Source organism: Malus sylvestris, chromosome 6, assembly GCF_916048215.2.
Source record: "Malus sylvestris chromosome 6, drMalSylv7.2, whole genome shotgun sequence".
In the NCBI taxonomy this organism is placed as follows: domain Eukaryota; kingdom Viridiplantae; phylum Streptophyta; class Magnoliopsida; order Rosales; family Rosaceae; genus Malus; species Malus sylvestris.
The window spans coordinates 1,257,109-1,272,103 of record NC_062265.1 but is presented as its reverse complement, the minus strand read 5'-3'; the positions used below and the strand labels follow the sequence as shown (position 1 = coordinate 1,272,103).

The window sequence follows — 14,995 nt, the reverse complement described above, 5'->3', positions numbered from 1 at the left end:
GGGCAGTTTATGGATATGATTTTGTTGAGTTTTATTAGCTTTAATAATTAGGTTTGTTATTTATTAGGTTTCTAGTTGATGAGTCACCAGATTGCAAATACATGCACGTTGGAAAATTTTAAAATCGATAACCATTACGTTTTTAATTTGTTGTTCGCATTTTTTATGATTTTGGAGGTAGAAGAAAAATACATTAAAAATGTGAGAGGAAGAAGAGTGGAGAAAGAAAAGCGATATGGAAGAAAGGTACACGATGCTTCAGCTCTAGTCATGCTAGCTAGCATAAGTCAAATCTTAAAACAATCGAATAGGCATCCAAAAATGATGTGTTCTTGGGGGCAAACTAAAACAAGATGAACTGGCCTTGTAATTCTAAAAATTCAATGAACTTAATACGTCCTTGAGATTCTGGGAGTCCTATGCAAAATTATAAAAAAAAAACCCTTTCTTAATATATAACATTATTATATAATAAAATTGAAAGAAAATGCACAATGAGATTTTAATGTGCTAATAAAAGTAATTTTTTTTAATAAATAGCACTATTGTATATAAATATTTGATGACAAATTTTTTTTGGAGCCCCCTCAAAATTAGGGACCTTGTGCGTTTGCCCTTTTTGCTTACCCCCAAAACCGCCTCCAAGACCGACCCTAAGAATTTGGGGGCTCTAGGCGAGCCTTCGAAGTGGAACCCTAGAGTTCTCCGACCCCCTACTTTTTGTACATTGATATGTAGAAAAAAAAAATTCGCTAAATACATTAAAATATATATATATATATATATATATATATATATATATATTCCTACATCAAATACCATAAAATATTAATGTCACAGCCCGTCCCGAAATAAATTATCGATGACTTGAATTGACTATTTTACCCTTGGATGTGAGCGTTGCGATGTGTTATGCATGTAAATGGTGGTCCAAACTTGCATTTTTCCCAAAATTTTGGAACAAATTGGAAATTAGTTTTGTGGTTTTGGTTGGTGACCCACGTGGACCACTCTCACACACACACAAACCCTTCCTCTCTCTTCTCTTCCATGCTCTCTCTTCCTCGGACTCACTGTCTCTCCTTCCCTCACGTACGAACCAACAACAACACAAATGGAAAGTTGCAGATCGAGGGTTTAAAGGACACCATCATGTTCCTGAGGTTCATACAAGTTGAATGGTACCATTTTTAGGTAAGAACTCCTTCAAAAACCCTAGTTCCTCTCGAACTTCGATTTAGGTCTTATTCATGTAAACGTAAAATCTCATGTTTTTGGGGATTTCAGGCTTATAGGTAGCTTAAGGAGGTCTTCACGAGGCTAGGAGTGGTTCATTGGAAGATTTTGGACGTCAGAATAGAGAGAACGACAAGTTTTAAGTTTGGCCGGATTATCGGGGATTTTCCCGACGAGATTTCGTGGGATTTAGGTCCTAAAACTGGTAAGGGTTTATTCTACTTGTCCTAAGCTTCATTTTGGTATATAATTCGTGAAATTTGACTGAGAAATGGACGAGAAATGAAGGTTTAAACATTTTCCAAGTTTCTGGCGCCGGCGACTGTCGCCAGAGACTTAAGGTTAGGGATGACGAAATATTCCGTCAACTTTGATGGAATATTCCTAACGCCGTCGGTTAATTTTAACAGCTTTTGTTACTTTTAACGGAATATTCCTAACGGCGTCACTGTTACCGTCAATGTGCCTGGCACGTGCTCGAGTGTGGGCAGCGCGTTTGGCCGTGCCTTGGCCAACGCGTGGCCGCGCGTGGGTGGTCAGAAATTATTCTAAAAATATGGGAATGTTCGTAGAGTTGTGTAGATCACGTTGGTGTATTCAAACATCCCATTTGAGCAATGTATGAGAAGTTATTAGCTAGTTTTGTCTATGTGCTTTAAATGACATTTTTATAGTTATTTCGCATATAGGGGAGACTTATCCCGAGAACGAGCGCAGTCAAGGGCGACTCGGGGGCTACGACCCTTCGACATACCAGTGAGTGGGCTTTTGGTTTTCAGTATTTTCTCAGAAAATGCATTTAAATGAAAGTATGCCTTGAATGTCATGCATATAGATTTATATTTTGTATATGATATAGTATATGATGCATAAAATATAATTATGGTGCTGTGGACGCTCAGGTAAGTACCAGGTGAGTTATGTTTGGTTATGTGAATCATCGATGATGTGATATGTGATTGAGAAACATTGAGCTCATAAACCTGCACCTAGGGTAATTATGATTTAGTCAGAGACATGGCACATGCCTGTATATAATGTCACCTCCCGCACCATATGCTCATATTGGATCCAATTTAGGTTCACAGTCTTGTCGTACAGACCATCATAGGTGGTTCCGATTCGTAGGTGACTAGCGACTTATCGCCTAGCTATCATGAAAGAGTAGTATTGAGCATAATTATATTACACCCAATCTTGTCGTAAATACATTTTCATTGGTTCTGACTCGTGTGCAGTGTAGTGCCGTATAGGTCAAATTAGTGACTCCGGCTAGATTGAATATTGAGCTTTGAATTCAGCTGTACAGACTTCTACAGGGGTTCCAGCTAATATGTTATTTTCCTTGAATTTATTCTCACCTGAATTACCTATTCTGTTATATCTTGGCATGGCATACTTATGATTATGAATATGTGAAGCATGATTTGAATTGAGATAATTACATATACATTTATGCATATGTCTATATTCTATTTCTAGGAAAATTATACATGTTTTACGGCGAGGGGTTAGAACTTTTGAGAAATGAAATGGTTTTGTAAAACATTTGTTTTTGCCCACTCACATTTTCTGTTTTGCGCCCTTCCAGGTTTTAGGTAAGCTTGCAGTTGGTGGCGTACGAGGATCTCGGCGGCTCTGACATATTAAAATAATTTTAGGACATCTTTTGGTACTGTATGACTAGTACTTGTCCTACTGGATAGCACCTAGACTTTCTACGCTCTAATTAGGTGTACTTATACTTGTATTTCACTCTTAGCACTTCTAGCTTATGAGTGCACATTAGTAACTTTTGGTTTTTATTTATTCATATATTTCTTATCCTTATTGCTTCCGCACTGTGCACATGGCTACGTCACCCTCACGTGACAGCCAGCATGCCTTGATTTCGGTTGGGGTGTGTCAATTAATATTGAAAGAAGAAAGATATACAAACATTACCAAAATATTACATGTCTCGCGTTTTTAGACACAGATGTAATAATTAAGTTTACATAATCTAATTTTTCAACCAATTCTTTATATATTCTAATATGAGGCATGATAACTAAGTCGTTTTTAATCAGGGAATCACAATACAACAATCAACATTCAACTCAATATTAAGCCAGAGACATTAAGCAAATAAATGCACTCTTTTCCACTATGCTAGAAGATTTTTGTGTTATTCATCCTACTTTTATAGTATTTATATACTAAAAATATAATAATAAATAAAACTGGTGGCCCCTTTAGGCCATCTCCAACCGAAAGAGAGCCAAAGGGCCATGTTTAGCCCTATAGTCCTGTAATAAATTATTTTTTAATGAACAGTGTCAGACCATATTTTATATCATCTTCAACCGAGAGGGTCAAAGGGCCATAGGCCAAAACATAGTTCGTTTGACAAAAAACCCATCTCCAACCAAAGGGGGCTAGTTTTTAGCCCCCTCAATAATTTATTATTTTAATTGAATTAATATGGTTAATTGAATTAAACTACCATATTAAAATAAGGTTTTCGGACATATTTTGAGTGATATTTGTCGCTAAATTAATAAGTCTCCGGATTTCTTACCTCTAAATACCATGTTACTAAGATGTATTCTAGGCATCACATGTGTATACCTTAATTGAGTGCCGATCGAAGAGGTTAAGATTTTAATTCTTCAAAGCACTATTAATCTAATACTACCATCTCAAAGTGACCATAACTTTAAACTCTATATTTTGACTAGATCACAAAATTGGAGGTCTTAAGGGAAATGTCAATCGCTACAATCATACTCAAACTATTTTCTTATTGTTTAAGCGTATTTATAATTGGTTAAGACTATGCTTCCATGACACACCCTAACCCGGAATGTCCACTAAGACTCCGAATCGAGCTGTGATGGCCAACACCTAGAAGGTGACGAAGCCATAAAGTGTAGTGATATGGAAAATGTGAATAAATTTAAACCTAAAAGTACCTAAATATAAGAGTGCACTGTGAGCAGGAATGAACCCCTTTCACACGTGATGTTAAAGTATAAGTAAAGTACAGTATAGTGGATTGAGAATCATACCATCGAAGGTAATCTCCAATACCAAGATTTTCCACGAATCCTCGTCGATAAGAAAGCTCAACTATTAAAACCTGGAGGAGCGAAAAACAACGGTGAGTGGTCTTGAAAATAAAGTTTTATAAAAACCTTTCTGAAAACATTGTAACCCCTTCCTGTAAAACAAGTATGGTTTCCAAAATATACTTATTACATATAGTATAAAAAAACTTATTGTAGCCTGCAAAAGCTCAAGAATTCATTATGGCACAATATCTCGTAACTAAGGGCAGGACATCCAAAATCATAAAATCTCAACAGTAATATAAGTAAAATCAGGTGCTCATCAATCTATACTAGCACACAAGTCGGAATCGCCTAATGCGACCTGTACGATTGAACTGATGCTCATCAATCTATGCTAGCACATGAGTTGGAGTCGCCTAATGCAACCTGTATGACAGGACTGGGTATAATCATAATATATGCTCTAGTGCTACAATCACGTGAAGATTGGCACTATTCACAGTCACCTACAAGTCGGAGTTACCTAATGCAATCTGTACGATAGGACTGTCACCTACTTGGATCCAAGGCAAGCATGCGGTGCGAAGGTGAACATACACGTGAAAAATTGGCCCTGACCCTGGGCGAGCACTAACACTTGGGTGCAGCAATGATGAGCAAACTAAATAAATATAAGCATGCCATAACGATTCAATAATTCTAGTCAACATACTAACATTCATAGCCATAGATATAATTATGACATCAAAGATTACATACTATAACGTTTTAAAGTTTAGTGACGATCCAGCAGTCGAATCATCGATTCATTTAATGTCCAAGTGACAGTCTCTATCAAAACTAGTCTTACGACGAGATTTCGTCAATCGAACGTCACATATGGAATCAGGGTATCCAAATTAGTCTAGGAAGGGCAGGTGGGGTCTCGGTCCATGCGCCGCCGCACACGACGGGCAACTGTCTTGACTCATCGGAAAATTCAATTATTTCAAAAAATTCTCAAATTTTACAAGAATGAAGATCTCAACGAGTAGAGTAAGTTTTATACATGTGACCAAGTCCAATTCGGCCGAGAAACACCCGAAGTTTCCCAACGGTCGGAACCCTAGTTTTTTGTGTGTTTCGATTCGACTTCCATGTGAGCTCTGACACCTCTACCACAGCTTGGGCTTTGTTCCAGACCTTAAAAGAAGTGTTTTGGTGGTGGAGATTGATGTGATTGCCTTCGAAAAAGGCCGATCACCGACGTGGCCCGTTGCACCCACCAATGCAATTTTTCGTGATTCCAAGCCTAATTCCAAGCCTAATCATGACAAAACTGCTCCATCTTTCCTTATATTTATCAGATTTTTGGGTCGTGGAGTACTTCCCAGGTGGTGGTTCGGCTTAAATCACCAAAATTTGGTCAGCGGAACCCACGAATTCCATTGTTTCCAACTAGGTCGGGTCACAAAACGGGTCAAGGAGGTGACCCAGTTTCTTCCCCCTTCTTCTTTCTTCCCTCTTTTCCCTCCTTTATTTCTTCTCCTATTGGTTCCTTCCTTCCTCTCTCCTCTCCCATTCGGCAAACCTCTCTCTCTCCCCTATCGATTGGGCAGCTCTGCCCCTTCCTCCTTCCATTTTTTTTCTTTTTCCCGCAACCTCTCTACTAATATTAAACTAATAATATAATAATTATGGAAAATATATAAAATAATAGATAGTAATCTTTACAAAAGTGCTTTTCGGATTTGTAGTTCTTTAAAACCCTTATCGTAACTCCGGTTTCGATTCAAATTATGCTTACACGATCGTCCCGTTGAGAACTTCAAGAGTACGGTAAAATAATAACTCGTTCGCGTCACGAAAGGCGGTCAACGAAAGTCAACAATCTAGCCTCCAGGGCATTTTCGTCAATTCACTCATTTAAATTTTTTATAAAATCGTAAAGTTAAGGACCGGTTATCACATTCCAAAAATGATCTTGCCCCTTAATTTGGATTAATAAATTAATTATCAAAAATAATAACAGACTTCATGAATGATTGACTTAGGGCGATACAACGAATATTACTGAACCAGTTATAACCCCAAAGAAACTCAAATAAACTAATATTTCAATCTCGAAAACTTAATGAGGTCAAATAAAACTTAAACATTAGAGCACGTCTAGTTCCCACCCGAAATAAATAATAAATATATAGGTTTTCGATGTGTTTGATCGTTTCCCTTTTCTTGACATGATATACAACCAAAGATCTTTGTGATTAATTTCGAAGAAAATTTAGTACATGAGGTCAAACCAAACAAGAGATTTTCTCACTTCACCAATTCATCACGCGATAATTGTTTATTAGATTGATAGTCAATTTTTTAAATACATGATAAATATTTATTGGACAGTAACAATACAAAGAATAAAACTTGATTGTATGACAAAAACTTCCCAAGAGGTCCATCTTAATATGCTTATTTAGACCTTGGGAATCTCAATAGCAGCCTTGATGAATCTGTTGAGATATTTTTTTTATGCAATATATATGTTTTCATGGTTTGGAACATTCATTATTTTACTTCATCTATAAAGATATAAATAGCAAAATATAGGATTTTTTTTAACCAAATGATATTATCTACACTAAAATGGTGGAGAGTGGGATAAGCCTCACAATGAACTAACAATAATGTGGCTCAAATTCGTCTTTGGTGAGAATCAAACCTAAAACTTCTCACTTACAAATGAAAAAAAATATCATTAAATCGTAATACTAAGTGGTTTTATCTAAAACATGTGTTCATCTATTATTTATGCAGAATCTTAAGTGAAGGGAACACCATTTAAAGAAAAATTAGGGATTAGTTGTGGGGTCCAAACGACATCGAACTTCAACGACCTGAACCATCTATTTTTCAAATTGCACCTTATAGATCTTCTTATTAGTGATCAAATCAGAAATATTTGAGGCATCTAATTCAGTTTAAATCCACTTAGTACTACAGTTTAGTGGTATTCCTCTTCACATATAAGTGAGAGGTATTAGGTTCGATTTTCGCCAATGGCGAATTTGAACCACATTGTTGCTAGCTTATTGTGAGGCTAAGTCCACCCCTCCCCCTTATTGTAAATAATATCGTTTGTGCTAAAACAAAATTCAGTTAAAAAATTTGACGAACACTATGGTATAAGATACATTGAAATTTATTCGTGACAATTGAATGAGCAAATGTTTTTTAATTAAATTGAATTTTTGCAAGAATAATATATGAATCAAGATTTACAACCTACACAGTTCAGATAATTGAAATTCGATATGAAGTGGGTCCCGTAATAGAAGAAAATGAAAGATTTATTGTTCAAACCACATTGTAGGTTGGGTCCAAGAGTTGTTTGCCGCATGTTTTTGGAGTTGCTTCTTCCATTTTAAGTTATATATCACAAATCTCAAGACGTGATCATGTTGACAAGCACACTAAACAAGAAAATAATACTATTAATATTAGAGTGTTATAGTAGATTCAGATTGAAGAAAACTTTTCCCAAGTAAATTCATTTTGAAAACTTGAGAGAATATTATTTATAAACAAATGATTTCACTACTTAAAATAAGGAGGCTTTATGTGATAAAAATCAACACTTATCGGATTATTAAGTTTGTTAAATTAAAGCAATATCAATGTAATTAGTTGTAACCGCTAATTTCTTTTGAAACTTGACATAAATTTGCACCAAAAAATATTTTCGATATAGTAGTCCATAAATTCAACTAATGAGAACCCATTCTATGGCACATCGTGTACGCCATGCCATCCCCTAGGCTGCTTGCTGCTGATGATGAGGCATATACATACAACACATATCAGAGCCATAATCGTTGTTTATGGATTTTCTAATATATATATATATATATGTGCATATATGTTTGAGAGCGGATTCGTGGTACTACTTCTCTACACAACTTTTGTTACATATTTTTTGGAGCCCACTTCATAAATATATTTTAATGATCTGAACCGTCTATCTTTTAGAACATCATTTGTATATAGATCATCCTTACAAAAAAAAAATAAAAAATAAAAAAAGACATTCAAAACTAATATGACATTCATTTGTAGTCACGAAAATGGATGAATACGGTTCTATAAAGAAACCGTAACGATCACATGGTTTCATATATTTGGCTGATTTTTTGTGGACATGATCTTTGAGAGAAGATCTAAAAGCTAGATGGTTCGGATCATTGAAATACATTACGAAGTGGGCCCAATGAAAACGTGTGTCAAAAGATGTGTACAAAAAATGATGTTATGTATCGTCCCTATATCTTGTGTATATACACAATTATAGTATATATATACACACTACTGTTGTCTACGCAACTACAGCTGTCTAAATTTAGCAAGACATTATAATGATTGATGGTCCTATCTTCACCTAATTGAGAGAGATATGCACCAAGTCAAAAACATGTGTATATGAATCATGTATCTTGTACCCTCCATGGTATATAAGACTTATCAGAGAGTGCCGTGAGTAATCTGGCATTCTTTTCCAATATCTCTTTCCATTTTGTATAGATAAAATGTTTTTCTTTGCCTAAACATGTCACATACAAAATTAATTGAGAACGAGAAAATGGAGTGCGTGTGAGCGAAAGAAAATGAGTGAGTAAACAAAATATACATCTTCGCTTAAGAATGATTGAATTTTTTTTCTTTAAAAGCTGTTATTGGCGCTAAATAAAAAAACCATCATGCACTCTAAGAAGTACAATTGTTGTTTTACATTTTGATAAATGAGCCATGCACATAATTTTCTTAAGAGCGCTATTAATAATTTTCTTGCGTTCTATAGGCTATTAATAATTTTCATGCGTTCTATAGACTGGCTTGAGGTCGCTTATTTTAAGTTGCCATTAGTACCCTGCCCATGTAAAGCAACTATGATAATCAAAGTAAATATATACTAGTGTTAGTGGTGGGATCAGGGCCGGCCTAGGCCCAGTGCAGGCAGGGCAACCGTCCGAGGCCCAAAAAAATTAGGGGCACCAAAATTATTAGGGTGATATATTTATATAAGTTTTTATAAGAGTATAAATTTATAAAATTTGTTTCAAAGACACAGAAATTTAACTAAAAGTGGTGGTTTGTCATTTGAAAATAATGAGGAGGTCTTGGGTTCAAAACACCATGTGTGCTTATTTACTTTCCATTTTTTACAAATTTCTTTTTATAAGAGTATAAATTAATTAAAATTTGGTCATAAGTTCGAAATGCTATGTGCATGTTTATTCTTTTCAATTTTTACAAATTTTTGTTTGGTTGTTAATTTATTTTTAGTTACTATCTAGTAGCTATGTGGGTTGTTATTTTTAAATATTCGTTTTAATTCAAGTCTAATCTTCAACAAAGAATAATACGTAGACCAAATTTGCAAATTATATGATGTGTCATCAAAATGTTTAATTTAGTGTCCATTCATTAATAATACTTATCAATTAAAGACTTGAGAACATCATTATTTTTTAGTCCCATATTGACAAGGTTAGTAAATAAGAAAAAAAACACCTCACGATTTATTCAAAAACACATTCAAAGTTCAGATGGAAAACAAAACTCATCATCTATCTACTTGTAAGCCCGAAGTTTTTTTGTTTCTCTCTCTCAATACAAAATAAATTAGTTTTTTTGTGTTTCTAAATTATTGAATTTGAAGTGTTTTTCTAAGTATAATTTTATCGATGTCTTATGTGTGAAAATAAATAATTTTCTTACATGAAGTTAGGATACTTTTTTTTACGTCGCCCCGGGCCTCAAAAATCTCTTGGACCGGCTCTGGGTGGGATATTACGATGCATGCAAGTAAGAGGTTAAAACTGAAAAAATGAATATAAGAACAAAATTAACTTTGTTAATTCCATTCATTTGAATCTTCATTTCTGCCTTGCGGCTGTTTACATTTATTTAAGTAAAGAAGAAAATTATGGTGAAATTAGTATACTCCTACCTACTTAAATACACTTATCACATTGGGTGATGAATTTTCCTCTTCATGATCTCTTGCATGCCAAAAAGAAAAAAAGAAAAAAAAAATAAAGGGAAGAAAAAGAAAACATGATATGGTTTGCATATCATGTTTTGGTAGGAAGACTCTTCTCTGTACACTTGGCTTCCTCTGCTGTAACATGTTTAATTTCTTGTATCTTGAACTTTCTGACTTTCGGAGGGCACGTCCCTAATATTCAGTGACTTTCAGTCATCTGGGATATTAATGGGACATATGAAAGCAATGAAGATGTACGATATGTTTCTTTAAATCTCACGTGTTTATTTTATGTTGCTTATCTCTTTCAGCCAATAAGAAATGGACTTTGGAGTGGTGGGTTTCTTCCTCATGCATGAAATGGTAATACATGTCAAGTAGCTAGCTTGAACGGGGAGGGAGGGTCTGAAAGTTGGGGACTTGGAATGTTTTTGGGAGTTTATGATTTATGGGGGTTTTATATGATAGTTTTAGGAGATAATCTGATGGGCAGGCCATTATGGGGAAGAGCAAAAGGGCCATACTGTATGCCATTTTGTGCACCAACCATAGACCACCTGCACGATCCCACATACATAACATGTCAGCCACCTCCACAACCAGATCAACAAATTAAGTTAAAGCATGAGGAGGTGGTGCTAGCAGCTCTGCAGTGCTGCCACTGCCGCAGGCACAGCACACCCACTGCATGCCTACCCTCACCCTCAAGATTCAAAACTACCAAAATAAGTGAAAATACCCACCTGTACTTTGTTGTTAGATGGTGTAAAAAGACCAAAATCTCCAGCTTGGCTAATTCGTTCCCTGGACATGCGTGGGTCCCGCTACCAAATGGCATGTAGGTATAGGGTTTTGGAGCAATCTGTGTCACACAATGACATAAAGGTGATGAGTCTTTATCCACTATACATCTATCTCCAACATTAGCCATTATATCTGTTGAATGAATGATGAGTTGTGTACCTCAAACCTGGAGGGATCAAATTTGTCAGGGTCAGGAAAGATTTCTGGGCTGTGGTGAATGTTTCTGAAAAGTGGTAAAACTTTCCACCCTTTTGGTATCAGATAACCTGAAAACATATCCATATTTGAGATCATCAGCAAACAGATTTTAACTTTCAAGTTAAAAAAGGTGAAAAAGTAAATCATTGGTTTGGTAATTAGTGACCTTCATATTCAACATCATCCACAGCTTCCCTGAAAGTGAAAGACAAAATGGAAGCAACTCTTAGTGTCTCCTGAATCACTCTACAGGTCAAGGGCATCTTTTTGGTATCTGCCCAACTCAGAACTTTCTCCTCTTCTTCTTCTTCTTCTTCTTTTGACCTTATTATTGCTTCTTGCTCTTCCTGTAAATATGACATCCCATTCAACTTAATTACAACCTAAAAAAGGAAATTAGAATGTTTTTAAATAAAATAAAAAAAGCGAATTGGATGATTAGAATGCTTACAGTCACAGCTTGAAGAACGCTTGGGTTTTCCCCAAGGTACTTGACAATCCAAGTCAAGACGCTGGCTGTGGTATCACGGGCAGCGAAGATGACCCCAATGACGTTGTCGGCGATTTGTTGGTCAGTGAGGCCTTCTTTGTCACCCATGAATGATCCCAGAAGATCCTTATGGTCCTCCTCCTCTAACTGCATCCTTTGCCTCCTTGTAGATATAATTTTGGCCAAGATCTGAGCCAGCTCCTTCCTTGCTTTCATTGATTTGTGAAACAGTGTGCCTGGAAGATTAATGGGCATTGAATTGTAACCCTTCTCAAGAATGTAGTAGCACCTCTTCAGATCCTCTCTGTACAGAATCTCATCCTTACCAAATATAGAAAGGAGTGCAACATTGAATGTGAACTGCACCACCAATAATTGTTTATCAGTACAACAATTTAATATGGAATATGTTATCCACACATCTCATTTTAATTATCACACATCCTGGATAATTTATGTCTGTTGATCTTCTGTCCGACGGTCGAAAATTAAAAAGATGTATGAGAAGTAAAATAGAATATGTAGATATCACACTTTTTTAATATTATATAAAATAAAAAAAAACAGAAAATGTTCTCTCCTCAAACTGTTAATCCTGTCAGACTCAGACTAATCTAGATGACGGTCAATCTCATCAGACTAATCACCTCAATTTTTAACGTTAGTCTTTACCGCTCTAATTCTCTCTGTTTTGTTTTGCTTTGCTCTGATGAGGGAGTGGGGGTGTTGCTACAATAACTCACCGTTTTCATTTCTTGGAAGGTGTTGATCAAGCGGCCTTGGCAGGACTTGAGAGAGTCTTTGGCAATGGATTCAATGTCAGGGACGATACTTCTGATGGCTTCCGGCATGAAGGCACGGAGGACAAGCTTTCTCAATTTGGCATGGTAATCGCCTTGGTGGAAAAAGATGGCTTCTTTCCCCAACATCCTCTCTTTGCTCGCCGGAAAAGTTGGCTTGAACAGATGGGCTCGAGAAAGCACAAATTTCGCCGCTTCGGGCCTCGAAATCATCACACAGGGACAACCCAAGATGTGGGTTTTGAAGATTGACCCAAACCTATCAATTAAATTAAAACACATCATTAGTACATAAAACCAACTAGTCGGTGAATTAAGCAAAAAACTTAAGAGCGATGTGGGTTTGGGACGAATGAAATGAATTATTACCTCTTTTGTTTTGAGGCAAAGAAGACATTTGGGTTTTGAGAGTAGAGTTGGAAGGTTTCTCCAATGTAAGGCCAGCCTAAGGAACCCGGCGGAAGTGGGATTTTCCGGCGGTTCGGAGTGAAGAGCTTGGTGATGAGGGAATTGATGACAAAGAGGAAGAAGACAACAAAGGCAAAGATGCAGAACATGGAGTTCAAGAGATTCAATTCCATTAAATTTCTTGTTCTTCTTGGAATTGAATTGAATTAGTAACCATAAACTGGTCAAGTAGCAGCACAAGGAGAAGAGGAAGAAAACAACTAGTTGTGTTGTGAAGAAAACAAGTGAAGTAGTGGGAGTATTTATAGAGGGTGGTGGGTGAGGAAGAAGAGAGGAAGTGAGGAGGTGTTTGTGCTCCTTTCAATTACAGCTCGAATCCCACACGCACGCGGAATCTCCCTCCAGCTCATTCTTACGCTTTCACTTGTTTAACTAATTTTAATCGCTCCTTGTTTTCTTTATTTCTAGTTTTAGAAAATCCGGGACGTTGGTCTAGTGAAAAGCGAGAAAGGTGTACAATATTTATTTTGAATTCAAAATTTTAAGGATGTACTTTTTAGAGTCACCGATTCTGTTTTAGCATACTGTTTAATTCGAAGATCAATTGCACTCTAAGAGTAACTTCACTCATGGAGCCCTCCCCCTGGCAATTCACTATTCAATCCACCCTATTGAACAGTAACTGCCTTAAATGAATAGTAATTACCATTAATGAACAGTAATTGCCATTTACATCTTCACCCTTGGAACCCTCCCCCCTGGCAATAAGTAATAAAAATAATAGTTTTTTTTGTTTGTTTAAATAATAAAAAATTATAAAAGCTATCTCTCTCTCTCTCTGACACAAAAAAAAATAAAAAATTACAAAACCCTCGGGCCAGAGGCCCGTCGACTCTCCACCCCCCCCTTCGCTCGACCTCCCACCCTCACTCGGGCCCTTCCCCGCTGGATTTGCTCCCACCGGCCCGAGGGCCCTTTCTCCTCGCCTGACGCCCGAGCAACCAGCAAGGCTGGAGTTGCTCTAATGCCTATGTGTTATCGGAATTGCATTGAATGTCTAGTGATATCATATAATTTTTATATCAATGTGCAGTGGAAGAGATTTTTTTAGAGTGTCCAGAATGTGATTTAGTAAACTACATGTTATTATACAAGTAAATTTTCCTCCACATATATAATGTATCACTCGTATTTCAAATACACGAAAAAATTTCTCATGCAGTGGAATACTTTGTATATTTTGACCAAAAAATGTTATAGAGAGCGAGAGAGAGAGCGGAGAGAGAGGGAGGAGAGAGAGCACGTGTCGAAGCAAGGGGAATGCATAAAGAATGTGAACCGTGGGACTTTCCTCATTTACGACTTTGACCGTACGACGGGTCGTTAGTGAATCACGAAATAAGTGCGGGCTTTAAAGTTTATTACCAGGAGGAGGACACGTACACAGACACGCACGAAAGGCTTAAATGCAAAAACACCTCGTTGAGCAATACATAAGGCAACCTAACCTTTAAATCTCATCCCCCATCTTCCCTACTCTTTTTGAGGGAGGCAGATTCTCTGCCCTTCCACTTCCTTTGCCTTTCGGTGTCATTTTGTTTATGCGATCACAATTAAGTCATATTAATATTTTATATTAGTATTTATTTTTATCTTATTATCTTTATAAAAAAAATATATAAAATATTGATGTGACTTAACTGTGATCACACAGTATGGAAGGGCAGTGGAAGTGGGAGGGTAGAGAATCTTGCCTCCCTTTTTGAGATATTAATACTATTTGCACTGCATTTACGCACTCATTCTAATTTCTACTTTCCACCAGACCTCCCACGTAGGGATTCTTTTAGCATGAGTTAACTAACTACATATCCAGCTATATTTTTTTTAGAATTTTAACGAAACACTTTTGGTACCGTTCACTTTTAACGAAAATGACATTTTTATTCTAAAAAGTCATTCATGGTACTATTCACTTACAATATTT

The 14,995-nt window shown here is 36.4% G+C and overlaps 1 protein-coding gene across 1 annotated transcript; it reads right to left on the bottom strand.

Annotated features, from left to right (window-relative positions):
• Positions 1–10,156: 10,156 nt before the first annotated feature.
• LOC126624976 (abscisic acid 8'-hydroxylase CYP707A2-like) lies at positions 10,157–13,295 on the bottom strand. Its single transcript, XM_050294041.1, has 7 exons — positions 12,970–13,295; positions 12,544–12,859; positions 11,762–12,160; positions 11,477–11,657; positions 11,272–11,378; positions 11,052–11,170; positions 10,157–10,865 (listed from the first exon to the last, which is right to left on the bottom strand). Exons 1-7 carry the CDS (start codon positions 13,179–13,181, stop codon positions 10,766–10,768), a joined length of 1,434 nt encoding a protein of 477 aa, XP_050149998.1. The 5' UTR covers positions 13,182–13,295; the 3' UTR covers positions 10,157–10,765.
• Between the last annotated feature and the right edge of the window lie 1,700 nt (positions 13,296–14,995).